Here is a 27,852-nt window from a genome sequence, read left to right on the forward strand (position 1 = left end):
GGAGGGAATCTGACAAAAGGGAAAGAGGGGAGCAGCATCAAAAGAGAGAAGGAGAGACAGAGCTTGGAGATTATAAGTCTGGGAAGTGTTTAGTTTGCAGAGGGGAAAATGCTCCGTCTCTCTCTGCCTCTCCTCGCCATCTGTCTGGCAGCCTGGGCCCCCAGCGTGGTGGATGGGGCCCCCCGCACGGTCGCCCCCACCCTCCTGCAACGGAAGCCCAGCAAGAGCCCCACCGCAGCAAGCCAGGTGACAGCAGCGCTCTCCAGGGCACCTTCCACCTCACCTGTGCCCTCCAGGAGCAAGCAGGTGAGGGGGACAGCCCGCCCGGAGCTCACATCGCCCGCTAACCTCAGGACCACAGTCACATCTGGCAGACAGGGCAAGGAAGCGCCCTTTGGTACCACCAGCCAAGCCAAGAAGACCACGGTGGCCACGGAGAAGCCGGTTCTTGGGAAGAAAGGTACGGGTATTCATTGCCTCTTTACGCACAGGAAGGGGGTCTTTCTGAAAGGGAGATTGGGGATGCGCAGAGAAGTTTGTTGGGTGCAAGGTTTGGAAGAGGGAAAAGTCAGGCGATGGAGCGTTCCACTGCAAGGATTTTGCAAAGACACCGGTGTTTTCTCAAAGTCCAGCGGACAGTTTGGGGGTACAGAGCTTCCTCTTGGGAGATTTATGTAACTGGTCCGGTCTTTGTTCGTGAGCCGCCCCCAGCAAGGAAAATGAAGAACTGGTTAGAATCCAGCTTTCTGGAATTATCATAACTCTGCCACAACATCCGGGAGGAGCCCAGAGAACGTGTGAGTGGCTGTTTGGGTGTCAGGAAGGGTCCCCCTGGCCGTGTCAGATGATCTCTTTGCAAATGCAAGGGTAGGGTCGTTCGCAGGTTAGGATTTACCTGTGTTGAGCTCCGTGTTGGGAAACAACACCCTAGAACTGTAGAGCTGGGGGGGACGGACCCCCAAGGATTCTCTAGTCCAACCCCCTGCGAGAATTAATTTCTACACAGGGTTCAGGCCAGAGATACTAGCTGTACAGCTCGTCACATAAGTGCCACAGGAGAGCACTGGGTTAAAATTAGGAGGCGCAGAACCATAGAATTGTAGAGTTGGAAGGAACACAGTGCAGGAATCAAAGAATCCCTGGCAGATGGCCATCGCATCTTTTGTTCAAAAACCTCCAGCGAAGGAGAGTTTGCCATCTTCATAGGGAGTCCGTCCCACTGTCAAAAGTGTGAAGCAAATGACTGTGTGTGTGTGTGTGTGTGTGCACAGCAGTGGCGTAGCGTGGGAGGTGCAGGGGGGGCCAGCCGCACCGGGTGCAGCACCTGGGGGTTAGGGTTAGGGTGCGCAAATCCACGGGTTAGGGGGCGCAAATTACTTGCCTTGCCCCGGGTGCTGACAACCCACGCTACGCCACTGGTGCACAGCTGAGATGGCTCAGTCGGTAGAGCAGGAAACTCTTAATCTCAGGGTTGTGGGTTTGAGTCCACGTTGGGCAAAAGATTCCTGCATTGCAGGGGGTTGGACTAGATGACCCTTGGGTACCTTCCAACTGTATGATTATTGCTCTGTGTGTGTGTGTGTGTGTGGATTGTCAGCTTTCGCTTGTCTCCTGGTGTGCCTTTTTTGTGGTGTGCATTGTGCATGGGAGGAAGGGGGATGCAGCGAGCTCTGGATGTTTCGCCATCCTTAGGGGGCCTCATGCGCAAGCTCTGCAGGGCTGGACGCCAATCCTGCGAGAGCGAGGCGTTGGGAGGCTTACATTGTGCAGCGCTAGGCAATCCCATTTACTTATTTATTTTGAGTACGGAACGTGCTGCCATTTGATGCAAATAGTTCCAGTTCTGGTAATGACACACACAAAGTAACAGGCTGTGTGTAACAGTATAACTTCTATTTCAAAAAAACAATTCAACATATCATGTCAGAATATGTAATTTCATAGACCACATTATCATATGAGCGGAACATATTCTGAGTACAGTGGTACCTCGGGTTAAGTACTTAATTCGTTCCAGAGGTCCATACTTAACCTGAAACTGTTCTTAACCTGAAGCACCACTTTAGCTAATGGGGCCTCCTGCTGCCATCCTGAAGCAAAGTTCTTAACCTGAAGCACTATTTCTGGGTTAGCGGAGTCTGTAACCTGAAGCATATGTAACCCGAGGTACCACTGTAATTAAAGTCCAGCGGACTGATCAGGAGTCTATTTAGTTCTTATATTAGCAATAACCATGATGTGGAATGCTTATATCAATCTAGTAGTGTTGATGCTTTTGAGAATTCTAGCGTTCCTTGTAAGTAGGTATCAGATGAAAGCTTGAAGTATGGCACATGCAGAAAATAAGACAAGGATTCCAGGATAATTCCTTGTTTCACCCAACCGGGCTTCGTCAGCTGTGCATACACTGGATTATATAAACAAACATAATGTAATGTAATTTTATGCAAAACTAAGTAACATAACATAAACATTAAACAATAGATTTACATACCAGATTCTTGTATACCACAAACATGGAACATAATGGATTCAGTCATCACAATAACTGACCATAAGTTTCTTTATATAAAGAGTTCCTCACATGATGAGAGCTTTGCATTGTTATGGTGAGGGATAAGGTCTGTGTCTTGTGATGAAGGGAGCGTGTGGCTTGTTGTGGTGGTCAAAGTGTTGTCTGGATGGTACTTTGCTACCGGGAGGGAACTGCGGTGTGCAAAACCAATGCTGAGTTTTGCAGACCTGAGTTGGGCATTTTGCAGTTCTGGGTCATGGCAGCTGCCGTGTGGTTTGTTTTGCAGTGTAACCACACTGGCCTGTGTAGTTTTGCAGCATCATTCACATACATTTGCGTTCAACCGCTAACCGTTTCAGTGCGCCCTGCGCTTTATAGACCTCCGTGACACCGTTTGCACTTCATTCATCTATATTTACAAGAATATTTACAGACCGCTCTTCGTGGAAAAAAAAGACATGAAGCCATTCCATATATTGAAGAGTTATAAACAAACACTAAATTCACCATTGGGGAAGGATGTCTTCTGAATTGCCTGGAGGAACAGAAGCTCTTTCAATAGTGTTTAAAATTGGGCGCAGAAGTTGCCCACTGAATCTCCAGTGGCAGAGAGTTCCACAGGACTGGGTCAATTGCACCAAAGCCCTAATTTTTCAGTATTGTCAAACGAGCCTCACCAACGATGCTAATGTATTGGCATGACTGGCATGCCTTTGTGGTGTTACGCAAGGGGTCTCCGTGTTATGTGGGGCACCTTTGCACAAACCGCAGGCGGCTTTGCAGTGTTTCGAGCTGACCTATTTGCTGCCCGCTTTGCAATTCCTGGCGTTGCTAGGAGGGGGGGGTCGTGGCAGGCCGCCAGGCTGCACAGACCGCCAAGTGCTGCAGGCATCACGGTGCCAGGGGATGCCACCCTTCTGCTGACTCTGCATTTGCAAACTTGGCATGAGAACAAAAGGCGAAGCTGCCACAAGGAGGCTTCTGATGTAGCAGCTGCTAATCTCCACGCCTGGAAGCTGCCTTACACTGAACCATTGGCCTATCTAGCCCAATAATGTCTACACTGACTGGCAGTGGTTTTTCAGACAGGGAGATATCGGGCATTGAACCTGGAACCTTCTGCATGCAGAGCAGATGATCTACCACTGACGTCTCCTCCAAGTGCCCTGATTTTCCAGGAATTACAGAAGCCATCCCGGTTTCTGACTTGATCCCATATATATGACCTTAATTTTTTTTTCATATGCAAAGCAGACATGGGCATAGCTGGGAGCGGGGGAGGGCAGCTGCCTTCCCCAAATCAAATAAATAAATAAAAATACTTCCGTATTTTTCGCTCCATAAGACGCACCTGACCATAAGACGCACCTAGTTTTTGGAGGAGGAAAACAAGAACAAAAATATTCTGAACAAAACAGTGGATGTATGATTTTTGTGGTTCATGCTGTGGCCACAGACATGATATGTGATTTGACGGTGCGTTTGGGGTAGCCCAATGCAAATGTCCCGAGGATCCATGTGGATCTGTGCTTTGTAACCATGTTTTTGCACCATTGCGGCCCCACGAAACAGTGGATGTGTGATTTTTTGGTGCAGGCAAACCTAGACAGCATCTTTAAAAGCAGAGACATCACCTTGTCAACAAAGGTCCGTATAGTTAAAGCTCTGGTTTCCCCAGTAGCGGTGTATGGAAGTGAGAGCTGGACCATAAAGAAGGCTGATCGCTGAAGAATTGATGCTTTTGAATTCTGGTGCTGGAGGAGACTCTTGAGAGTCCCATGGACTGCAAGAAGATCAAATGCATCCATTCTGAAGGAAATCAGCCCTGAGTGCTCACTGGAAGGACAGATCCTGAAGCTGAGGCTCCAAGACTTTGGCCACCTCATGAGAAGAGAAGACTCCCTGGAAAAGACCCTGATGCTGGGAAAGATGGAGGGCACAAGGAGAAGGGGACGACAGAGGACGAGATGGTGGGACAGTGATCTCGAAGCTACCAGCGTGAGTCTGACCAAACTGCGGGCGGCAGTGGAAGACAGGAGTGCCTGGCGTGCTCTAGTCCATGGGGTCACAAAGAGGCAGACACGACTAAACGACTAAACAACAACAAACAACATAGCCATGGACATGCTATGTGATCTGATGGGGAATCTGGGGTGACCCAATGCAAAAATCCTGAGAATCCATGTGGATCCGTGCTTTGTAACCACGTTTTTGCGCCATTGCAGCTCCACGAAACAGTGGATGCGTGATTTTTTGGGTAACTAACTGACCAACTGTGTCTCAGAAGAGAGCCTGCATTCCTCGAAAGGCTTTCTTCCCTGCCTGAGAGCTGGCTGGCTGGCTCTCTCCTCTCCAGGCTCCCACGCCGCGCCTGGTGCTGCGGATGCAAGCTGGCTTCCTCGCTTTGCTTCGCCTCTCCGAAGGGGGTTGGTTGAAGGAAAGCGGCTGGATCTGATGGAGCTGAGCCAGAGAGCTGAGCTTGCACAGAGCAGGCACTGTTTGTGGGGGCCTCTTGCATCCTGTTCCACAGCGTGGGGCTGCAAGGCTGCTGGGGGTGTGGGAGGGAAGGTTTTGCCAAAGCAAGAAAGGAAAGCCTTTTCATTCGCATGCATGCAAGGGGGAAAACTTACTGCGCAGGATTTCAAGGTTCCACACTTACGCAGGAAGAACCAGCTGCAAAAATATATAGTCTATTTGGGGGGGGGGCACTCCTGGCTTGACAGCAGGACGTGGGAAAAGGATCGAGGGGTTTTAGTAGACCACAAGCTAAACATGAGTCAGCTGTGTGATGCAGCAGCAAAAAAAGCTAATGGTATTCTAGACAGCATCAACAGAAGTTTAGGGTCCAGATCAAGGGAAGTGTTGTTTGTTGCTTAGTCGTTTAGTCGTGACCCCCTGGACCAGAGCACACCAGGCATTCCTGTCTTCCACTGCCTCCCGCAGTTTGGTCAAACTCATGCTGGTACCTTTGAGAACACTGCCCAACCATCTCACCCTCTGGCATCCCCTTCTCCTTGTGCCCTCCATCTTTGGCGATCAGCCTTCTTTATGATCCAGCAATAGTCCCACTCTATTCTGCCTTGGTCAGACCCCACCTGAATACTGTGTCCACGAGAGCTGCTGCCAGTCAGTGTAGGAAATGCTGAATTACAAGGAGTCCTGACTGAAGCCCTGGAAATATGCAAGAGCACCTGCTGTTGCATGCACAAGGTCCCAGGTCCAAGATACGATCACGTATTGCTGCTTTCACTGACCTGGTGCCCTCCAGCTGTGTTGAACTACAAAGCTGTTCCAGAGAGCCAGACTCAAAGTGTGATCACTTTGTCCAGCATGTGCCCACAGTGCCACTCCAATCGCCAAAAGGAGCCACTTCCTACCCATTCCACATTGGCAAGAACTCGATATTTTAAATGTGGCAGCACCTACACTTGGGAACTCCCTGCCACTTGATATCAGGCAGGTACCTTCACTGTATCCTTTTTGGTGCCTGCTAAAGACATCCTTGCTTCAGCAAACCAGTCCAGAAGTTTAAAAAGTCGGTGTGCGTTTTAAACTCTTTTTAGCCCATTGTAACTTAAAATGCTGCTGTTGTATTTCTTCTTATTGATAATGTCGTTTTATCTTTTTTTTGTAAACTGTTCTGAGAGATGGTTTCTGTCTTTTCTCTTCTTTTTCTACAATGAAGCGGTGCATAAATATTTTGAAATGATAATAATAATAATAATAATAATAATAATAATAATAATAATAATAATAATAAATTTATTTATACTCCGCCCTTCCTGGTTTAAAAACCGGGCTCAGGGTGGCTAACAGCAAATATAAAACATTGATTAAAATGTGACTTAAAAACAGCATAAAACAGCAACTAAACAAGCAAAAATGTATGGCTTTGTCTTTCTCCAGTTGTGAAGAAGGTGGTGAAGAAGAAGGTGGTGAAGAAGAAAGTCAAACTTTCCCCCCAGGAAAGAGCTGCCAAAGAAGCTTCAGGTAAGCCATCTGCCATGGATACTTGAGTTGAGATTCCTGTATCGCAGGGGGTTAGACTAGATTGTTAGCAGAGAAATCTGAGGGCTCTCTTGGACAAAAAACAAGGACACCAGCCAGGAATACCAGAGCAAAACAGCAGCCAGTTGGCTTGGTCTTGATTGAAGACTGTTGCGACAGGACTCCCACCTGCCACCAGGTGGAACAAGATGGAAGCCCCGAACAAAAGAGCCCCCAAACTTTTATTAGCTGCTAATCCCCATGTTAACCCCCCCCCCAAACTACGTCACTAATACATCATGGTTACATCATGAAAGGGGAGGTCTGGTGGCTGTAATCTGAGCATCCTGGACCCTGCCCCATGGTTCCCCTTGCCCTCCACCAAACACCCATCAAGTGTAACAAAAGAGATATTTACATTTCCCTGTTTCCCAGCCAAGTTAATCCCACCCTTTTGTCTTCATCTGGGTTTGTTATTTCTGGAATGGCTACCTGTCTGGCACTCAGGTATCAGGATGCCAGGGATTATCACTCAGGCAGAGGGGCTGCTGAGTAGCTGAGCTCACATGTCTATATGAATTTCTGAAGTTTTCCCAGTGAGCCAGTACATAGATACATTTATCAGTGAATTCTTGCATTTGGTATCGTGCAGCAGAGGCCCTTTGAATAGATAGGAAGAAACTGTGATGAAGTGTTTTGTGGGCACAAATCACAAAAATCACAAAAGTGATTGTGCTGGTTTTGGTAGTGGGCTGCATGTGCATGATATCTGCTGGAGGGGCAACCCCCCCCCCCCCAGCCTATACATAAATTCCTGCAGCATAGTTTCTAGCCCTTTTTCCAGAGCAGCCACAAGCCAACGGCTGCAGCTTGTTGGTGGAGCCCAGAACCTCACGCAACACAAATCCTGCGCATATAGGTCAGGCAAACAGACTCCCACCTGAACACATGCAACACACATCCATAGAAAACACCAGGCGTCCCTTTAAGGTACTCTGGCAAATGCATTTGCCATGACTTCTTACATAAAGGTGGCTTTGGATTTCCTAAGTCCAGGCCCAGGCTCCCTTCAGTTATCCTTGGAAAGCCAGCTCTGTTATTCTTTGCCTCAGGGAGGTTTGGAGGCTTTGTTTGGCATTTGAGAGCTCGTGTGTTTTGGGCCGTGCTGGGCTTGCCAGGCAAAACGCTGGCAGGAATTTCACCCTCCCTGCTCCCTGGCATCACTTCCACAGATCTGCACATGGCCAAGTTGGCTGGGGAAGAGGAAGGGTTCTTACTGAAGCTAGGAGCAAAGAGAAAAGGGGCCATTCACACAACCCCAAGACACCCATGTCAGGGTAGAAATTTGTTGTTGTTGTTAAGTCGTTTAGTCGTGTCCGACTCTTCGTGACCCCGTGGACTAGAGCACGCCAGGCACTCCTGTCTTCCACTGCCTCCCGCAGTTTGGTCAAACTCATCTTGGTAGCTTTGAGAACACTGTCCCACCATCTCGTCCTCTGTCGTCCCCTTCTCCTTGTGCCCTAAATCTTGATTGCTTCAGTCTGCTTGTTCTGCACAAATAATCTCCTGGCTGCTGTGGAGAAGCGCAAGGAGGGGGGAGAGGCCCACTTTCAAAGAGTGCGGTCAGACTTCTCATCGGCTTAAGCCTAGGCTGTGCTCTGGTGCTTTTGACTCATCCAAGAGACTTGTAGAAGAAACAGCAGTGTGGTTTCAGCGGCCCCTTACAATTGCAGGCTCCCACAGAGACAGGCAGGAGCAAACCCCTCCGCCCAATTTCTTTCGCATGGGCTTGTATTTCAACTTATTTCTCTTCCCCGTGGAGAGACATCAAATTTACCAATTGCAGACACTGGTCTGCGAGCGCTCCAATTGGAGAACAGCTGTTACCAAAGGTGTCGTGGGTTTTGAAGACATTCGAACTCAGGACGAAAGGGAGAAATGTGCTGAGAGGAAGGCACGCTTGGCAAACCCTCGCCGTGATCAACTACCACCCGGAAACCAATGTCCCCACTGTGGAAGGACGTGTGGATCCAGAATTGGCCTCCACAGTCACTTATGGACTCACTGTTAAGACCATGTTTATGGAAGACAAGATAGATGATAGATAGATAGATAGATAGATAGATAGATAGATAGATAGATGATAGATAGATGATAGAGATGATAGATAGATAGATAGATAGATAGATAGATAGATGATAGATAGATAGATGATAGATAGATAGATAGATAGATAGATAGATAGATAGATAGATAGAGATAGATGGATAGATAGATGATAGATAGATAGATGATAGATAGATAGATAGATAGATGATAGATAGATAGATAGATAGATGATAGATAGATAGATGATAGATAGATAGATAGATAGATAGATAGATAGATAGATAGATAGATTAGATGATAGATAGATAGATACACACACACAAATTTATTAGTTTTTTAACATATCATTTTCAACAGTAATTAAACATACTTTTACATCTTATTCAATTTCTTTGACTTCCATCATTCCTGTCTGAAAATTTTCCAATCTACTCTCTTAGTATGCATTTCTTATTTTCCCTACTACATTTCAAACTCATAACCAATATCTCTATCTTTCTCTACTTTGTAACACTTTGTATATTTCTCCTTGCAACACTTCTTGTAGTCCTACGAGCGTAATTTGTTGATTGCAGTTGCTCTTCAAATAATTCATATACTTCTTCCAATCTTCTGTAAATTTCTGGTCCTGCAGGTTTCAAATCCTTCCTGTCATTTTGTCCAATTCTGCATTCAGTGGTACCTCAGGTTAATTCGTTCTGGAGGTCTGTTCTTAACCTGAAACTGTTCTTAACCTGAAGCACCACTTTAGTTAATGGGGCCTCCTGTTGCTGCCACACCGCCGGAGCACGATTTCTGTTCTCATCTTGTGGCAAAGTTCTTAACCCGAGGTACTATTTCTGGGTTAATGGAGTCTGTAACCTGAAGCATATGTAACCTGAAGCGTATGTAACCTGAGGTACCACTGTAGTCCATTCATTTCGTCTCCCATTCTTCTTTCATCGGAATTTCTGCTTGCTTCCATTTCTGGGCTAACAATACCCTATGGAAGACAATCTTACTTGGCTATGAGTGATCGCCAAAGAAGAAGAAGACGACACACCAAACATTTATAGCATATCAATGCCCTCCCACAAAGAATCCTGGGAACTGTGGAGAACCCTTCACAGAGTTACCATTCCTAGCACCACCAACAGACCACAGTTCCCAAGATATGTTTGGCATCTAGCAGGCACCAGCAAAGAGGGATCATTGAGGGGAAATCCTCATATCTCGAGAATTTTGTTGATTCCCCCCCCCCTCTCTGTCTCCCATCTCACTCTCCTCCTCCTCCTCTTCCTCTCCCATTTCTAACCAGAATGCCCCCCGCTGGGCCTTGAGTCTCTGAGAGTGAAGGACTTCCAGCTCCGGGCTTCTAGCTACAAGCGAATGGGCCTCGGACCCCATCGTGGGAGACTCAACATACAGGTGAACACACACAGCTTGCAGTGCCCTCACCCACCAACAGGAGGAGCAGTTGGGGGAAGATCAAGGTGGGCTGGGTGCAAGACTCTGGCTTGTGACATCACTGATTGCAGGAGGGCAGAGTTGCTCTTGTGTTTGGGCCAGGGCTGTAGCATGGCCCCAGATGCACAATTTTTGAGCAGGCACAAACCAGGTGCCCACACACACCTGGTGCTCCTCCCCGCACACCACTTGTCAGCCAGCCGGGCTCCTTCATGTGCAGGCAGGAAGGAGAAACAGAATAGAATAGAACAGAATTTATTATTTATACCCCGCTCATCTGGCTGGGTTTCCCCAGCCACTCTGGGCAGCTTCCAACAAAGTATTAAAATACAGTGGTCTGTTAAACATTAAAAGCTTCCCTAAAGAAGGCTGCCTTCAGATGTCTTCTACAAATCTGGTAGTTGTTCTTCTCTTTGACATCTGGTGGGAGGGCGTTCCACAGGGCGGGTGCCACCACCGAGAAGGCCCTCCGCCTGGTTCCCTGTAACTTGGCTTCTCGCAGGGAGGGAATCGCCAGAAGGCCCTCGGCACTGGACCTCAGTGCCCAGGCAGAATGATGGGGGTGGAGACACTCCTTCAGGTATACTGGACTGAGGCCATTTTGGGCTTTAAAGGTCAGCACCAACATTTTGAATTGTACTCGGAAACATACTGGGAACCAATGTAGGTCTTTCAAGACCGGTGTGATGTGGTCTTGGCGGCTGCTCCTAGTCACCAGTCTAGCTGCAGCATTCTGGATTAGTTGTAGTTTCCAGGTCACCTCCAAAGGTAGCCCCACGTAGAGCGCATTGCAGTAGTCCAAGCGGGAGATAACTAGAGCATGCACCACTCTGGCGAGACAGTCCGTGGGCATGGAGGATCTCAGCCTGCGTACCAGATGAAGCTGGCAGACAGCTGCCCTGGACACAGAACTGACCTGCACCTCCATGGACAGCTGTGAGTCCAAAATGACTCCCAGGCTGCGCACCTGGTCCTTCAGGGGCACAGTTACCCCATTCAGGACCAGGGAGTCCTCCACACCTGCCCGCCCCATCCCCCCCAAACAGTACTTCTGTCTTGTCAGGATTCAACCTCAACCTGTTAACCGCCATCCATCTTCCAACCGCCTCCAGACACTCACACAGGACCTTCACCGCCTTCACTGGTTCTGATTTGAAAGAGAGGTAGAGCTGGGTATCATCTGCATATTGATGGACACCCAGCCCAAACCCCCTGATGATCTCTTCCAGAATGGCTCTGCTTTGCTCCCATGGGGGTGGGGCCGCATTGGCAGAGAGGGATGGCCTGGTGCCCCTCCCTGCCCGGTGCTTGTGCACCCACCCTGGGTGCCAGCAAACAATGCTATGCCACTGTTTTGGGTCCTGCTTCCGAGCTTCCCACGGACCCCTGGTGTTATTTTCCTTAGTGGGTTGTGCATACTGCAATTTTGAATAATGCTTTTTATAGGGTCGGGGGCACTGGGGATGAGTTTGTGGAACCAAGGGGGCGGTGGCCTGAGAAAGTTTGGGGACCACTGCCATAGATGATGCCAAACAATTAAACCCCTGTGTTGCAAACAATTATCAGTAATATCCAAGGCAATACGATGACCCAAGTGGTTACATAATTTTATGACCACTGCTCCATAGCATAGATGGGTTTATGAAGCATTTCTGTATCCCTCTGCTGTGCTGAAGAAGAATTCCACAAAACAGGGGGTATATCCGGAATCACTGTTCACTACATCTCTTTGCAGACCACTTTGGCAGTGTTGGACGTCATAAAACAAAGCTTTACGGCTTGTTTTCACCAGATAAGAATCCGACCCATTGCTTCTTTCAGAGATTTGCATAGTCTACAAAGACTTTCAGAAACTTATAAGACTTATGTTTATTTGGTTCTATGTTTTCAAGAGAATCCATCAAGAGTGCACATTTTGTGACTTTCAGAGATTTATAAGATTTCTGTTTATTTGGTTTTTCATATTGTTCAATGTTCCGTATAGATTATACAAAGAGTTTATATTGATAGTGGCCTTTTCAGCATTAAGAGCTACCCTCCGTCCTTAATAAGCAAATGAACAATAGTTGTACTTGATCATCGTGTTGCCTTGGATATTACTGGATATTACTGATAATTGTTTGCAACAGAGGGGTTTAATTGTTTGGTTACTTATAGATGATGCCAAGCCAGATGAACCCATGGGATGACTCAGGGTAAGCTAGCGCAACCCAGGAATATTGCACCAGTCTAGAGCATCCTGGCTCGCAACACAGACTGTGTGCATTTGCAACACTGCTTGCAAGATTGCAGAGGAACCCGGAGTACACTGCCTCTCAGTTCCAGTGGTGCCACTAAATGTGTTCTTGCAATTGTATGGCTGGCCCCTGTCACACATACACCCTCCCTGCCGATGCAGCTACCAGAACCCAATCTCTGCTCTTAGCAAAAGACTCCTTTGATTGCATCCTGCATCCTCAGCCAAAACCCCAACTCCTCTCTGCTTTCTTCTGCTCTAGTCCGGCATCAACGATGGCGATTTCTACGACGGCGGCTGGTGCGCTGGGCATGACAACAAGAACCAGTGGCTGGAGGTGGATGCCCGGCAGCCGACCCGTTTCACCGGGGTCATCACACAAGGCCTGAACTCCATTTGGACGTAAGTCCCAGGATGTTTCCCCATGAGCGAATGTGGACCTTGGGCTGAAAGGGATTCCGAGGGGTTCATTAGGTTCCCCGCCCCCAATTAATTTACCTTTGTGCATTCCCCTGTTCATTCTGCTTTTATTCCACCAGATATGACTGGGTGACGTCGTATAAGATCCAGTTCAGCAACGACACTCACAGCTGGCAGCCGTGCATGAATGGGAGTGAGGAGATGGTGAGTCCATGTGGGTCCTCAGGGGTCCTGGATGAGATGCCAGGCTCTCTGATTGCCTGGGCCTAGAATCCCTGGCTCTCTCTGATTGGCTGGACTTGGTGATGCCAGGCTCTCTAATTGGCTGGACTTGGGGTGCCGGGGTCTCTGATTGGCCGGACATGGGGTGCCAGGCTCTCCAGTTGGCTGGACTTCAGGTGCCGGGCTCTTCGATTGGCTGGACTTACAATGCCAGTTTCTCTGGTATCAGTTGAGTATCCAAGAGTAGGGGTGCCACCACAAAGAAGACCTGACTCTCAGCCACCATCACCCACTTTAACTGCAGAGAGCAATGAGCAGCCAAAGAATGGGCTTTATAGATGACAACCCTCACAAATGGGCAGACTGGCCTAGGAGCAGGCAGCCTTGAGAAACCCTAAATCCCAAGCCAGAAAAGCTGTGAGTCTGAATCAGTAGATTAATCAACTCAAAAGCTTTGGTTGATTAAATTGGTGGGGCTCCGAGTTAAGGATCTGCTTGCTTGCTGTCTTAGTTCTTGCTTGTTGTTTTAATAGTACAGCATGAGACTCTTAGAGTCGTGGGTTCGAGTCCCAAGTTGGACAAGAGTCCCGCATTGCAGCGGGTTGGACTAGATGACCCTCGTGGTTGCTCCCGGTTCTATGTCTTTTCTTTCTAACCAAGATGCCCTTAGGGCACTGCCTGAACTTTGTCAAACTTTCCTTGGAGGTCATACGGGATATAAACTCCTTTTCTTCTTCTTATAATTGCAATGGGAGCTGTGATTCTCAGAATCCCTTACCCTGTCCAAATTCTGGCACTTCTTCTGCATGGCTGGCAATGCACACATCGCCGTGTACACATAACCTGAAGTGTTCCATGTGGCCTTTTCAGCATTAAGAGCTACCCTCCTTCCTTAAGAAGCAAAGGAACAATAGTTTGACTGAGCTGGGTCTTGGCACCAGGGCAGCAGCAGAGATCCAAACCTGAGTCTTGTGCCAGGAGGATGTGCCAAGCCAACCAAAGGGAAATCATGGGCCTCTGTGCCCCCTTGCCAAAGGAAACCAGGGGCCTCACTGCCTCCCTTTAGGGAGGGAGCAGTAGCTCAGTGGCAGAACATCTGCTTGGCATGAGGAACATCTCAAGTTCATTCCCCACTAGCATTTTGGAGGAGAGAGTCCTGTCTGAAATCTTGGAGAGCTGCTGCCAGTCAGTGTAAGAAATGCTGAATTACAGGGACACCTGGCTGAAGCCCTGGAAATGTGCAGGAGCACCTCCCCTTGCATGCACAAGGTCCCGGGTTCAAGATACGCATTGCTGCTTTCACTGACCTGGTGCCCTCCAGCTGTGTCAAACTACAAAGCTGTTACAGAGAACCACACTTACGGGCTTAACATGAGTCCACAATGTGATGCAGCAATGAAAAAAGCTAATGCTATTGTAGGCTGCGTCAACAGAAGCTTAGTGTCCAGATCAAGGGAAGGCATAAAGGTAAAGGTAAAGGGACCCCTGGCCATTAGGTCCAGTCGTGGCCGACTCTGGGGTTGCGGCACTCATCTCGCTTTATTGGCCGAGGGAGCCGGCATTCAGCTTTCAGGTCATGTGGCCAGCAGGACTAAGCCACTTCTGGCGAACCAGAGCAGCGCACGGAAACGCCGTTTACCTTCCCGCTGGACCGGTACCTATTTATCTACTTGCACTTTGATGTGCTTTCGAATTGCTAGGTTGGCAGGAGCAGGGACCGAGCAACGGGAGCTCACCCCGTCGCGGGGATTCGAACCGCTGACCTTCTGATCGGCAAATCCTAGGCTCTGTGGTTTAACCCACAGCGCCACCCGCGTCCCTCAAGGGAAGGAATAGTCCCACTCTATTCTGCCTTGGTCAGACTACACCTGGAGTCCTGTGCCCTGTTCTGGGCACCACAATTTAAAAAGGATATTGACAAGCTGGAAGGTGTGTAAAGGAGGGGAACCAAGATGATCAAGGAAACCAAGGCTTATGAGGAATGGTTGAAGGAGCTGGGTATGTTTAACCTGGAAAATAATAATAATAATAATAATAATAATAATAATAATAATAATAATAAATGTTATTTATACCCCACCCTCCCCAGCCAGCCAGGCTCAGGGCGGCTAACACCAATAAAATCACAGTAAAAACATAATGGGGGGAAAGAGGGGGGGGGGACCAATTTAAAATACAGGTTAAAATGCAGTTTAAAATGCAGCCTCGGTTTAAAGTAGCTGATAAATCAAGACCATAAGAGGAGGGAAACATAAGGGTCGGACCGAGTCCAAACCAAAGGCCAGGTGGAACAGCTCTGTCTTGCAGGCCCTGCAGAAAGATGTCAAGTCCTGCAGGACCCTAGTCTCTTGTGACAGAGCGTTCCATCAAGTCGGGGCCAGTACTGAAAAGGCCCTGGCCCTAGTTGAGACCAATCTAACCACCTTGCGACTTGGGAACTCCAAAGTGTTGTCATTTGTGGACCTTAAGGTCCTCCGCAGGACATACCAGGAGAGGCGGTCCCGTAGCTACGTGGGTCCTAGGCCGCATAGGGCTTTAAAGGTCAAAACCAGCACCTTAAACCTGACCCTTTTCTCCACCCGGAGCCAGTGAAAAGAGGAGACTGAGAGGAGATATGAGAGGCATCATCAAATAGCTGAAGGGCTGTCATATGGAAGATGGAGCAAGTTTGTTTTCTCCTGCCCTGGAGGGTAGGACTCGAACCCATGGCTTCAAGTTACAAGGAAGGAGATTCCAACTAAACATCAGGAAGAACTTTCTGACAGCAAGAGCTGTTCAGACTCTCCTTCCTTGGAGGCTTTTAAGCAAAGGTTGGGTGGTCATCTGTCAGGGATGCTTGAGATTCCTTCATTGTGGGGGGTTGGACTAGATGACCCTCAGGATCCCTTCCAACTCTACAGTGCTATGATTCTATTTTGCTGGACGGGTAGCCTCAAAATGACTCCCTCTCTCTCACCCGCTCCAGGTCTTTGCCGGAAACAAGGACCCCGAGACACCGGTCCTCGGCCTCTTCCCCACTTCGGTGGTTGCCCGATACATCCGCATCAACCCCCAAACGTGGTTTGAGAATGGGACCATCTGCCTGAGACTGGAGGTCCTGGGTTGCGTAGTGCCAGGTGAGGGTCATGTGTTCGAATCTCGTGGGCATTCCTGGCTCCAGGCTTGGAGCCGGACCTCAGTGTCTGGGCTGAACGATGGGGGTGGTGACGCTCCTTCAGGTATACTGGCCCAAGGCCATTTAGGGCTTTAAAAGTCAGCACTTTGAATTGTGCTCGGAAACGTACTGGGAGCCAATGTAGGTCTTTCAGGACTGATGTTATGTGGTCTCGGCAGCCGCTCCTAGTCACCAGTCTAGCTGCCGTTTTCTGAATTACCGTATTTTTCGCCCCATAGGACGCACCGGCCCATAGGACGCACCAAGTTCTTTGGGGGGAAAATAAAGGGGGGGGATTATTTCCCCCCCAGGCGCTTGTGGGGCCGGCAGCGGGGAGAAGCACTCTTCTCCCCGCCGCCCACCTGCAGACCAGGTCCGGGACAGTGGGAAGACGCGCTGCGCCTCCCCGCTGTCCCCGGAGCTTGCGGGGCTGGCGGTGGGGAGAAGCACACGTCTCCCCGCCGTCAGCCTCCAAACCACATCGGGAGACAGCGGGATGGCGGCGTTCCGCCTCCCCGCTGTCCCTCGATCTTGTGGGGCTGGCGCTGCGGCTCTCCTGAAGCCTGCATTCGCCCCATAGGACGCACACACATTTCCCCTTCATTTTTGGAGGGGGAAAAGTGCGTCCTATAGGGCGAAAAATACGGTAGATGGCTTTAAAAGAGAAGTAGAGAAATACACAGAGGAGAGAGCTATCAAAGGCTGCTAGCCACAGTAACTACAGTGGTACCTCGGGTTACATACGCTTCAGGTTACAGACTCCGCTAACCCAGAAATAGTACCTCGGGTTACGAACTTTGCTTCAGGATGAGAACAGAAATCGAGCTCTGGTGGCGCGGCAGCAGCGGGAGGCCCCATTAGCTAAAGTTGTGCTTCAGGTTAAGGACAGTTTCAGGTTAAGAACGGACCTCCAGAACAAATTAAGTTCTTAATCTGAGGTACCACTGTACGCTGTGCCCTCCACAGCTGGAGGCAGCAGCGTTTGAATCCTGCTTATGGGTTTCCGCAGGCATCTGGCTGGCCACTGTGAGAACAGGACTGGGTGGGACGTTGGCCTAATCCTGCCGCCTCTTCTTACATCCTTATGGTGCCCAGAGCAAGAGGAGGAGTGAACAGAGGTTGCAGATCTAAAGATAGCTCATTGGTTGCTTTGCATATTTGTTTAGGAAAAGCAAGTGAGGATTGCCTCAAAAAGCAAAGGCAACCAATTTCCCCCCTATGTCCTGGGACCTGAATACGACTGTATTGGTTGGTTGGGGCCGAGTTGCTCACCTTACCAAAAAGTGCTTCCTTCCTTTCTCCCATCCAGTGGCACAGTGTGGGGGGTGCAGGGGGGCCCCGCTGCACCAGGCGCAACATCTGGGGGTTAGGGGGCGCAAATCCATGGGTTAGGGGGCGCAAATTACTTGCCTTGCCCTGGGTGCTGACAACCCACGCTACGCCACTGCTCCCATCCAACCAACCGCTTTAGTTGCCCCTGCCCTGTTGCCAAAACAGCTGGGCAGCCAGTGAAATGTGGGACCCGAAGCTTTGTCATCCTCCTCCCTCTTCTCTCTCCAGACCCCAACAACATCTACTCGTGGGACGCGGCGCCTGCGACCACAGACAAATTGGACTTCAGGCACCACAACTACAAGGACATGAGGAAGGTGGGTTGCAAGATGCAGAGAAAGAAACATCTCTGGGGCTGTGAGAAGCTTGCAATGCACTCTGTGTGGGGCTTCCCATGTACTAATAATAATAATAATAATAATAATAATAATAATAATAATAATTTATTATGTATACCCCACCCATCTGGCTGGGCTTCCCCAGGCACTCTGGGCGGCTTCCAAAAAATATTAAAATACTGCAATACATTAAACATTAAAAGCTTCCCTAAACAGGGCTGCCTTCAGATGTCTTCTAAAAGTCTGGTAGTTGTTTATCTCTTTGACATCTGGTGGGAGGGCGTTCCACAGGGCAGGTGCCACCACCGAGAAGGCCCTCTGCCTGGTTCCCTGTAACTTGATCTGGAAGCTACAACCCAATCATTTGTCTGACCAGGGGCCTAACTTTGAGTAGGTACCTGTATAAAGGTAGGGATTATTATCATTATAATTATGTTTTTTTATTATTATATAAATTTTTATTAGTTTTTTTACACATCGTTTTCAACAGTAATTAAACATACTTTTACATCTTACTCAGGTTTTTTGACTTCCATCAGTCTGGTCTGAAAATTTTCCAGTCTAATCTCTTAGTATGCATTTCTTATTTTCCCTATTACCGTATTTTTCGCTCTATAAGACGCACCAGACCACAAGACGCACCTAGTTTTTGGAGGAGGACAACAAGAAAAAAATATTCTGAATCCCAGAAGCCAGAACAGCAAGAGGGATCGCTGCACAGTGAAAGCAGCGATCCCTCTTGCTGTTCTGGCTTCTGGGATAGCTGTGCAGCCTGCATTCGCTCCATAAGACGCACACACATTTCCCCTTACTTTTTAGGAGTGAAAAAGTGAGTCTTATAGAGCAAAAAATACGGTACATTTCAAACTCATAAGCAATATCTCTATCTTTTCTGACTTTGTAGCACTTCATATATTTCTCCTTACAAAACTTCTTGTAGTCCTACGAGCGTAATTTGTTGATTACAGTTGCTCTTCAAATCATTCATATACTTCTTCCAATCTTCTGTAAATCTCTGGTCCCGCAGGTTTTGAATCCTTCCTGTCATTTGGTCCAATTCTGCATAGTCCATTAATTTCGTCTGCCATTCTTCTTTCGCCGGGATTTCTTCTTGTTTCCATTTCTGGGCTGACGATACTTTTGCCGTATTTTCGTTATAATTATGCACCCTGTTGGATTGGTGCCCTGTTCGGGGTAATTGCCTGCCCCATCCTAAATCCGGCACCGTTGCAGTCCATTACAGTATGTGGAATGGGTGTGGGCCATTGTGGGAGCCATTTTGCCCTTTGCCTCAGGCAGCAAAATGTCTTGGGCCTGCCTTGATGATGGCGACCAGAACTGGGAGAATGACATGTGAAATTTCCCCCCGCACAGCTGATGAAGAAGGTGAACGACGCCTGTCCCAACATCACCCGGGTATACAGCATTGGGAAGAGCTACCTGGGACTGAAAATGTACGTCATGGAGATTTCCGACAATCCCGGACAGCATGAAGTTGGTGAGTGAAGGAGCTGAGCCTCATCCAAGCCAATTTCATAGTAGCTTGGAATGACTCTGGGTTCAGACAAGCCTTTGCAAGCATCCTGATCTGCCACTCTTACCTGACTTGTCTGCTACTTCAAGGCAGTGGTTTAGCTTGGGGTGCTGCTGGAGCGATGGCCCTGGGCGCATTTATCGAGGGGGCACCAGCTGGGTAGCATGAGGAGGACATAACAGGCATACACCCTTCAAATTTATTATTTACACCCCACCCCGCCCATCTGGCTGTGTTTCCCCAGCCACTCTGGGTGGCTTCCAACAGAGTATTAAAATACAATAGTCAATTAAACATTAAGAATTAAAAATTGATGTTTTTGAATTATGGTGTTGGAGGAGACTCTTGAGAGTCCCATGGACTGCAAGAAGATCAAACCTATCCATTCTGAAGGAAATCAGCCCTGAGTGCTCCCTGGAAGGACAGATCCTGAAGCTGAGGCTCCAAGACTTTGGCCACTTCATGAGAAGAAAAGACTCCCTGGAAAAGACCCTGATGCTGGGAAAGATGGAGGGCCCAAGGAGAAGGGGATGACAGAGGACGAGGTGGTTGGACAGTGTTCTCGAAACTACCAGCATGAGTTTGATCAAACTGCGGGAGGCAGTGGAAGACAGGAGTGCCTGGCGTGCTCTGGTCCATGGAGTCACGAAGAGTCGGACACAACTAAACAACTAAACAACAAGAACATTAAACATTAAAAGCTTCCCTAAACAGGGCTGCCTTCAGATGTCTTCTAAAAGCCAGATAGTTGTTTACTTCCTTGACATAGGGTGTTCCACAGTGTGGGTGCCACTACCAAGAAGGCCCTCTGTCTGGTTCCCTGTAACTTGGCTTCTCACAGTGAGGGAACTGCCAGAATGCCCTCAGCACTGGACCTCAGATAGCTAACCTGTGTGGCTTGCAGATCACTAGCTACGTGCAGATTATTCATTAACTACCTCCTCCCAATGCCTCACTTTCTCAAAACAATGTCCAACATCAAAGAAGGTACTCATCACTATCACTTCCTTGCAACAGATTAGGACATTAGAGGCTGTTCTGATGCCGTCAAAGAGCTTAATAAAAAATAGGAAGGATAACCATGTCAGATCACTAACACCTCAAAATACAAATATCTTCCAGAAAGATTGCCCATATATAGTCATACCTTGGGTTACAGATGCTTCAGGTTGTGTTTTTTTGGGTTACGGACCCCCCGAAACCTGGAAGTACCGGAACGGGTTACTTCCGGGTTTCGACAGTCGCGCCTGCGCAGAAGCGCTAAATCACACTTTGCACATGCGCACAAGTGCCAAATCGCAACCCACGCATGCGCAGACACGCCACTACGGGTTGCGAATGCTGCGGGTTGCGAATGTGCATCCTGCACGGATCACGTTCACAACCTGAGCATCTACTGTACCTCCTCAGGGTGCACTTCCAGCCCGTTGTGGCATGGTGGCATGAGGCGGACACAACAGCCATACACCCTTCGATCCCAACCTTTTGAATATCCTTTTTCAAACTTTAATAAAATCTAGGGGGGTGGGGAAAAGCTCTTCTTGATTCGGTAGACCCTCCTGGAAAGCCATCATGACCCGCTCTCTTCTGATTTCAATATCCCCTTCTGGAAAGCCTTCTTGACATGCTCTCTTGCGCTCTTCTCCAGGGGAGCCTGAGTTCCGCTACGTCGCTGGCATGCACGGCAACGAGGCTCTGGGCCGGGAGCTGCTGCTCAACCTGATGGAATACCTCTGCCACGAGTACAAGCAGGGCAACCCTCGCATCGTACGCCTGGTCACCGAGACGCGGATCCACCTGCTGCCCTCCATGAACCCGGACGGCTACGAGACGGCCTACAAGCTGGTGGGTGGCGCAGAGGCGCTGGTGCAGAGATGTTGGCAGGAGAGTGCAAGAAAATGCTATGGTCAACCTATGGGCGCAGCATGATGGTAGATGTGCCTCTCTCAGTCAGCTTGACCTCTGGGTTCTCTACTGGAGCTCCAAGGGCATCTGTGATGTCAGGTGCGGGGCAGTTTAAAATCTGGCTAAGACGGAAGGTGGGACACGGGTGGAGCTGTGGGTTAAACCACAGAGCCTAAGACTTGCCGGTCAGAAGGTCGGTGGTTCGAATCCCCGCGACGGGGTGAGCTCCCGTTGCTCTGTCCCTGCTCCTGCCAACCTAGCAGTTCAAAAGCAAGTCAAAGTGCAAGTAGATAAATAGGTGCAAGTAGTTAAGTAGGTACCGCTCCAGTGGGAAGGTTACCTTCCTGCCACAGCGGTACCTATTTCTCTACTTGCACTGGCGTGCTTTCGAACGGCTAGGTTGGCAGGAGCAGGGACCGAACAACGGGAGCTCACCCCGTCACAGGGATTCGAACCGCCGACCTTCTGATCGGCAAGCCCAGGAGGCTCGGTGTGCCAGTGTGGTGTAGTGGTTAAGAGCGGTAGTCTCGTAATCTGGTGAACCTGGTTCACTTCCCTGCTTTTCCACATGCAGCTGCTGGGTGACCTTGAGCTAGTCACACTTCTCTGAAGTCTCTCAGCCCCACTCACCTCACAGAGTGTTTGTTGTGGGGGAGGAAGGGAAAGGAGAATGTTAGCCGCTTTGAGACTCCTTCAGGTAGTGATAAAGCGGGATATCAAATCCAAACTCTTCTTCTTCTTCGGTGGTTTAGACCACAACGCCACCTGTATCCCTAGAAGCCGAGTAGAGAGGGCAGAAAGGGGTTATCATGCAAAGCCGTGCCCTGATGTTCTTCCCTTCCTTCTGCATAGGGCTCTGAGCTCTCCGGTTGGGCGATGGGCCGGTGGACATACGAAGGCTTCGACCTCAACCACAACTTTGCTGACCTCAACACGGCCCTGTGGGATGCAGAGGACAACGAGATGGTGCCACACAAGTTCCCCAACCACTACATCCCCATCCCAGAGTATTACACTTTCCCCAATGCCACGGTGAGCCTCATCACGGATCTGCCCCCTTCCCTCTGACCCCCGGGGATGGGCAGATGAGTCCTGGTTGGCGTCATATTTAAGGCCAGCACAGCTCACATCTGCCCCACATCAGCCTGCATGCCTTCTCCAAGCCTGCAGCGGCAGCAGTGATGTCCTCTCAGGGCCGCCTCAAGAGATTTCATTGCCAGAGGTGAAGGGCAAGATGGCGTCTTCTCACATACAGAAATTGAAATATTGAAATACTTTATTGTCACTTGTACAACTTGTATACAGTGAGATTACACGATCACCCCCATTCAGCTCTCTTAGTCTTAATTCCCCTTGTTTACTGACGCACACCCACCAAACCCGAAAGTCAGTTGCCCTGTTGTTTTCATCCAGCCACCTAACAGCCCACGGATAGAAGCTGTTCTTTACCCTGTTGGTGCAACTAATCATGCTTCTGTATCTTCTGCCCAAGGGCAGGAGAGCAAGAAAGTGCCAGCCAGGGTGTGAATCATCCCTGAGAATTTTCCTCACTCTCCCGAGGCAACGTTCTTCCGCTATTTCATCCAGTAGATTCACGGGACAGCCCATAATATCTTGTGCTGTATTCACCACCCTCTGTATGAACTTCCTATCCACTCAAAATGACGTCACGCGCATACGCGGCAGCGGCAAAACGCGACCCACGCACGCGCAGACGCGTATTACGTTCTACTCAGGATGCGAATGGGGCTCCGGAACAGATCCCATTCGCATCCAGAGGTACCACTGTACGTTTGACAACCGACGTTCCACTGTACGAACCACTGGAAGACTTGCCAGAGAGAATTATTCTGAATCCTTTGGAGTCTGTGGATAACATAACCCTCCATGGTCTTCTGAAAGAGTTCATTAATTTCATTGCATTCTTCAGCAGAAAAGCAAAGGGGTTATAGGGCACTCCTGTCTCCATCTCCTCCCTGCACTTCAGCATCTGCCGCCCGAGGCAGCTGCTTCACTCTGCCTCATAGTAGGGCCGTCCTTGCACCGCTCCTCAGGCATCCCACACGCACCCCGGCATCATGCACAAACAGCATCGGTGCAGTTGCAAACGCCATGCCTGAATCCCTGTGACCGGGCTACCTGTAACCAGGGACGTACAGTGGATGCTTGGGTTGTGAATGTGATCCGTGTGGGATGCATGTTCGCAACCCGCGCCTTGCGATTTGGTGCTTCTGCGCATGTGCAAAGCGTGATTTAGCATTTCTGCGCCTGCGCGACTGCCAAAACCCGGAAGTAACCCGTTCTAGTACTTCTGGGTTTCGGTAGTCCGCAACCCAAATAAATGCAACCAGAAGCGGACGCAACATGAGGTAAAAGGTAAAGCTAATGGGACCCCTGACCATCAGGTCCAGTCGTGGTCGACTCTGGGGTTGCGGCACTCATCTTGCTTTATTGGCTGAGGGAGCCGGTGTACAGCTTCCGGGTCATGTGGCCAGCAGGACTAAGCCGCTTCTGGCGAACCAGAGCAGTGCACGGAAACGCCGTTTACCTTCCCGCTGGAGTGGTACCTCTTTATCTACTTGCACTTTGACGTGCTTTTGAACTGCTAGGTTGGCAGGAGCAGGGACTGAGCAACGGGAGCTCACCCTGTCGCGGGGATTTGAACCGCCAACCTTCTGATCAGCAAGTCTTAGGCTCTGTGGTTTAACCCACAGCGCCAAGCATACTAATCCTGTTTCTGCCGCAACAGGTGGCCCCAGAGACTCGGGCAGTCATCAACTGGATGCAGCGCTACCCTTTCATGCTCAGCGCCAACCTGCACGGAGGGGAGCTGGTGGTCACCTACCCCTTCGACATGACGCGCACCTACTGGAAGGCCCAGGAGCTGACGCCCACAGCCGACGACGCCGTCTTCCGGTGGCTGGCAACAGTCTACGCCACCTCCAACTTGGCCATGGTGGATGACGACCGGCGCCTCTGCCACTACGATGACTTCATGAGGGAAGGCAACATCATCAACGGGGCGAACTGGCACACGGTGCCTGGAAGTGAGTGGATTGGGGGTGGGGATCCCACATGTTATCTCAGAACCCCGCTGTCCCCAGTGGGATGGGATTATTTATGGACACCATATTTCAGTTTATGTTCCCTTAGAACCATAGAATTGTGCATTACTTTCATATTGCCAAACTAACAGGGAGGATAAGAGGAGATATGCTACAAAAAGTGACTAAGGAGTGGGCTATCTTTATTATTAATAATAATAATAATAATAATAATAATAATAATTTATTTGTACCCCACCCATCTGGCTGGGTTTCCCCAGCCACTCTGGGCGGCTTCCACAGAGACCAAAAATGCACTAAAATGTCACACATTAAAAACTTCCCTGAACAGGGCTGCCTTAAGATGTCTTCTGAATGTCAGGTAGTTGTTTATCGCTTTGACATCTGATGGGAAGGCGTTCCACAGGGCGGGCGCAACTACCGAGAAGGCCCTGCCGAGTTTCCAGTAGCTTTAAGGAATACATCAAAATATATGTGGGAAAAGTAGAATTTCTGACAGATACTGAGTGAATCCAAAAAATGATTAGCGTGAAAGGAGAGTAAAGTTAAGATTGAAGAAGATATTAAAGACATAATGAAATGTGTTTAAGCTAGTTGGAAAAATAAAGTAGTGTAACAAGAACAGCTGGAAGTCAAGTCACTTGGTGGGTGTCCGTGTGGGGTAGGTGTGTAGGTATGTTGATAAAAAGGTAAAGGGACCCCTGACCATTAGGTCCAGTCGTGACCGATTCTGGGCTTGCGGCGCTCATCTCGCTTTATCGGCCAAGGGAGCCGGCGTTTGTTCACAGGCAGTTTTTCCAGGTCATGTGGCCAGCATGACCAAGCCACTTCTGGCGAAACCAGAGCAGCGCACGGAAACGCCGTTTACCTTCCCGCCGGAATGGTACCTATTTATCTACTTGCACTTTGACGTGCTTTCGAACTGCTAGGTTGGCAGGAGCAGGGACCGAGCAACGGGAGCTCACCCTGTCGCGGGAATTCGAACTGCCAACCTTCTGATCGGCAAGCCCTAGGCTCTGTGGTTTAACCCACAGTGCCACCCGCGTCCCATTATGTACAGTATAGGTAGGTATTATATAGAGTAATGTAGGTATGTTTTATGTTATGTAAAGAAGGTAGTGTGTTGTGTACGTGTATTGTGTAAATGTATATGTATGTGTTTTATATGTTAATAAAATAAAAATTAAAAAAGTCCTCTGGCCTTGCATCTTTCCACCTGCAGGTATGAACGACTTCAGTTACCTTCACACCAACTGCTTTGAGATCACCATCGAATTGTCCTGTGACAAGTTCCCACACGAGTCAGAGCTGCCCCGGGAATGGGAGAACAACAAGGAGTCCTTGCTGGTCTACATGGAGCAGGTAAGAAGAGGGCGTCTGCCATGGGGGGGAGGCAAGACCAGGTGGTGCCCCATTGATTTATTTCTTTGCGCTTTGCTGCTGGGCACCTGGGTCGCTCAGTCTCAAAGGCCAGGTCCTTTCAGTAGATGTGGTGCTAACCAGGCGTCTCGTTACAGACCCGAAGGGGCATCAAAGGCATCGTCCGAGACAAAGACACGGAGCAGGGCATCGCGGACGCCATCATTTCGGTGGATGGCATCAACCATGACATTCGGACAGGTACAGTTCACATCTGAAGGCAGATCCACCCAAATCCACACAAATCTAACATGGGGGGCAGGGGGAGGGATGAGAAAATGAGAGGACCAAAACTGATGGATCCCTTGGTGAAGAGCTGTAGGCCGAGGGAGCCGGCGTACAGCTTCTGGAGAACCAGAGCAGCACAGAGAAACGCTGTTTACCTTCCCGCCGGAGTGGTACCTATTTATCTACTTGCACTTGACATGCTTTTGAACTGCTAGGTTGGCAGGAGCAGGGACTGAGCAACGGGAGCTCACCCGTTTCGAACCGCCGACCTTCTGATTGGCAAGTCCTAGGCTCTGTGGTTTAACCCACAGCGCCACCCGCGTCCCCTTTAGTTCAATCTTAAAAACAATAATGACACAACAGTCTTCTTTTAAGAGTAATGATAAGGTTTATTTACATTCAGGTCACAGTATGGTCCTGAAGGCAGGCTTTAGCTTGTAGTTACAATTACAGAGAAAAGCGTGGGTTCATCCTCTGTGAGGGATGAGCCCATGTGCTGCTGGCTGAGAGCCAGCAGACAGCAAAAGGCATCGAGAAGAGATAGGAACAAAAGAGTCAAGAGAAAGATGGCTGCATGACTGGCCCTTTTATAGGGCCTGCCAGGGTCACACCAATCTATGTGGTCACACACAGCAGGAGGATGCTCCAGACCAGGCGTGACAGGAAGTCCTCCTGGCTGGAGCAACATTCCCCTGTGTGTCCACTCTGGGCAAGCAGGGAATATTATATTTGACTGCTTCAGTGATGCTACACCCCACAGGGGCACTGGGGATGAGTTTATGGAAGGGGGTGGGGGTTGTCCAAAAAAATTGGGAACCACCGCCTTATCCACCTGAAGCTCAATGCTTCCCTTAACTCCCCTTTTCTTCTCACCCCATTAGCTTTCGACGGGGACTACTGGCGCCTGCTAAACCCTGGTGAGTACGAGGTCACTGCTGCTGCCGAGGGCTACCATTCCGTCACCCGGAGTTGCCGCGTCTCTTATGAAGACAACCCCACCCTGTGTGAATTCCGCCTGACAAAGACACCCAAGCAACGGCTGAGGGAGATCCTAGCCAAAGGGGGCAAGGTCCCCAAGGATCTCGCCTTGCGCCTTCGCCAGCTGCGGCTGCACAAACTGCGGTCCCAGAAACGGGCTCAGTGAGGGGGACCCTTTGACTGTCTCCAACCTCTTCCTGGACGGAAAGCTGCTTCTCAGACTCCCATTGCCTTCTTCTTCTGATCTTAGTGGATACTTTATTCAGCCTGAACATTTTGAGTTTCTAGACACAGACCTCCGTGCCGTTGGCCTTCAAACTATCTTGTGATTTCTGGCCTTTGGGGAAATTAGATATAAATCAGCTCCAGAATTTGTTCCCAGCCCCTCAAGCAATCGTGACAATATTATCATCGTCATCATTGTTTCGGCACAATGTTTGCCATCTTGGCACTCATCAAGATCTATATATTTTTAAATTCTACTTACTATGAACGTGTCAGAAATGGTGCTAAAGCTGAGGGCGTTGTCTTCATTCTAAGGACCAGATTCACACAAACAGTCCTGGCCTCCCTTCAAGTACAGCTTTCCTCATCCTCGTTGCCTTCCAGATGTTTTGAATTGCAACTCCCAACATCCCTGAACTTTGGGAAGAAGATGGGAGCTGGAGTCTGGAGGGCACTAAGTTGGGGAAAGCTGACATAGGTAATCAAGACTGAAGGACCGCCAGCCCCAAAATTACAGCCTCTGTCGCTGGAGGTACCTCTGGGATAGCTCAGTTGGTAGAGTATGAGACCCTTAATCTCAGGGTCATGGGTTTGAGCCTCATGTTGGGCAAGATTCCTGCATTTCAGGGGGTTGGACTAGATGACTCTAATGGTCCCTTCCAACTCTAGAATTCTATCATTCTGTGTTTCGAAACAGAGACCACCAAGCCTTCCGACTCATCTCTGCTCAGCGACTCAG

General features: G+C 49.3%; 1 protein-coding gene across 1 annotated transcript; it reads left to right on the forward strand.

Annotated features, from left to right (window-relative positions):
* CPXM1 (carboxypeptidase X, M14 family member 1) lies at positions 1-27,396 on the forward strand. Its single transcript, XM_083398344.1, has 14 exons — positions 1-460; positions 6,422-6,505; positions 9,909-10,018; positions 12,556-12,695; positions 12,833-12,917; positions 15,901-16,051; positions 17,650-17,738; positions 19,134-19,257; positions 20,942-21,138; positions 22,051-22,230; positions 23,948-24,245; positions 25,486-25,625; positions 25,781-25,883; positions 26,792-27,396. Exons 1-14 carry the CDS (start codon positions 109-111, stop codon positions 27,052-27,054), a joined length of 2,316 nt encoding a protein of 771 aa, XP_083254470.1. The 5' UTR covers positions 1-108; the 3' UTR covers positions 27,055-27,396.
* Positions 27,397-27,852: the final 456 nt, after the last annotated feature.

The sequence above is a fragment of the Podarcis tiliguerta genome, assembly GCF_965153285.1.
Source record: "Podarcis tiliguerta genome assembly, chromosome: 9".
NCBI lineage: Eukaryota > Metazoa > Chordata > Lepidosauria > Squamata > Lacertidae > Podarcis > Podarcis tiliguerta.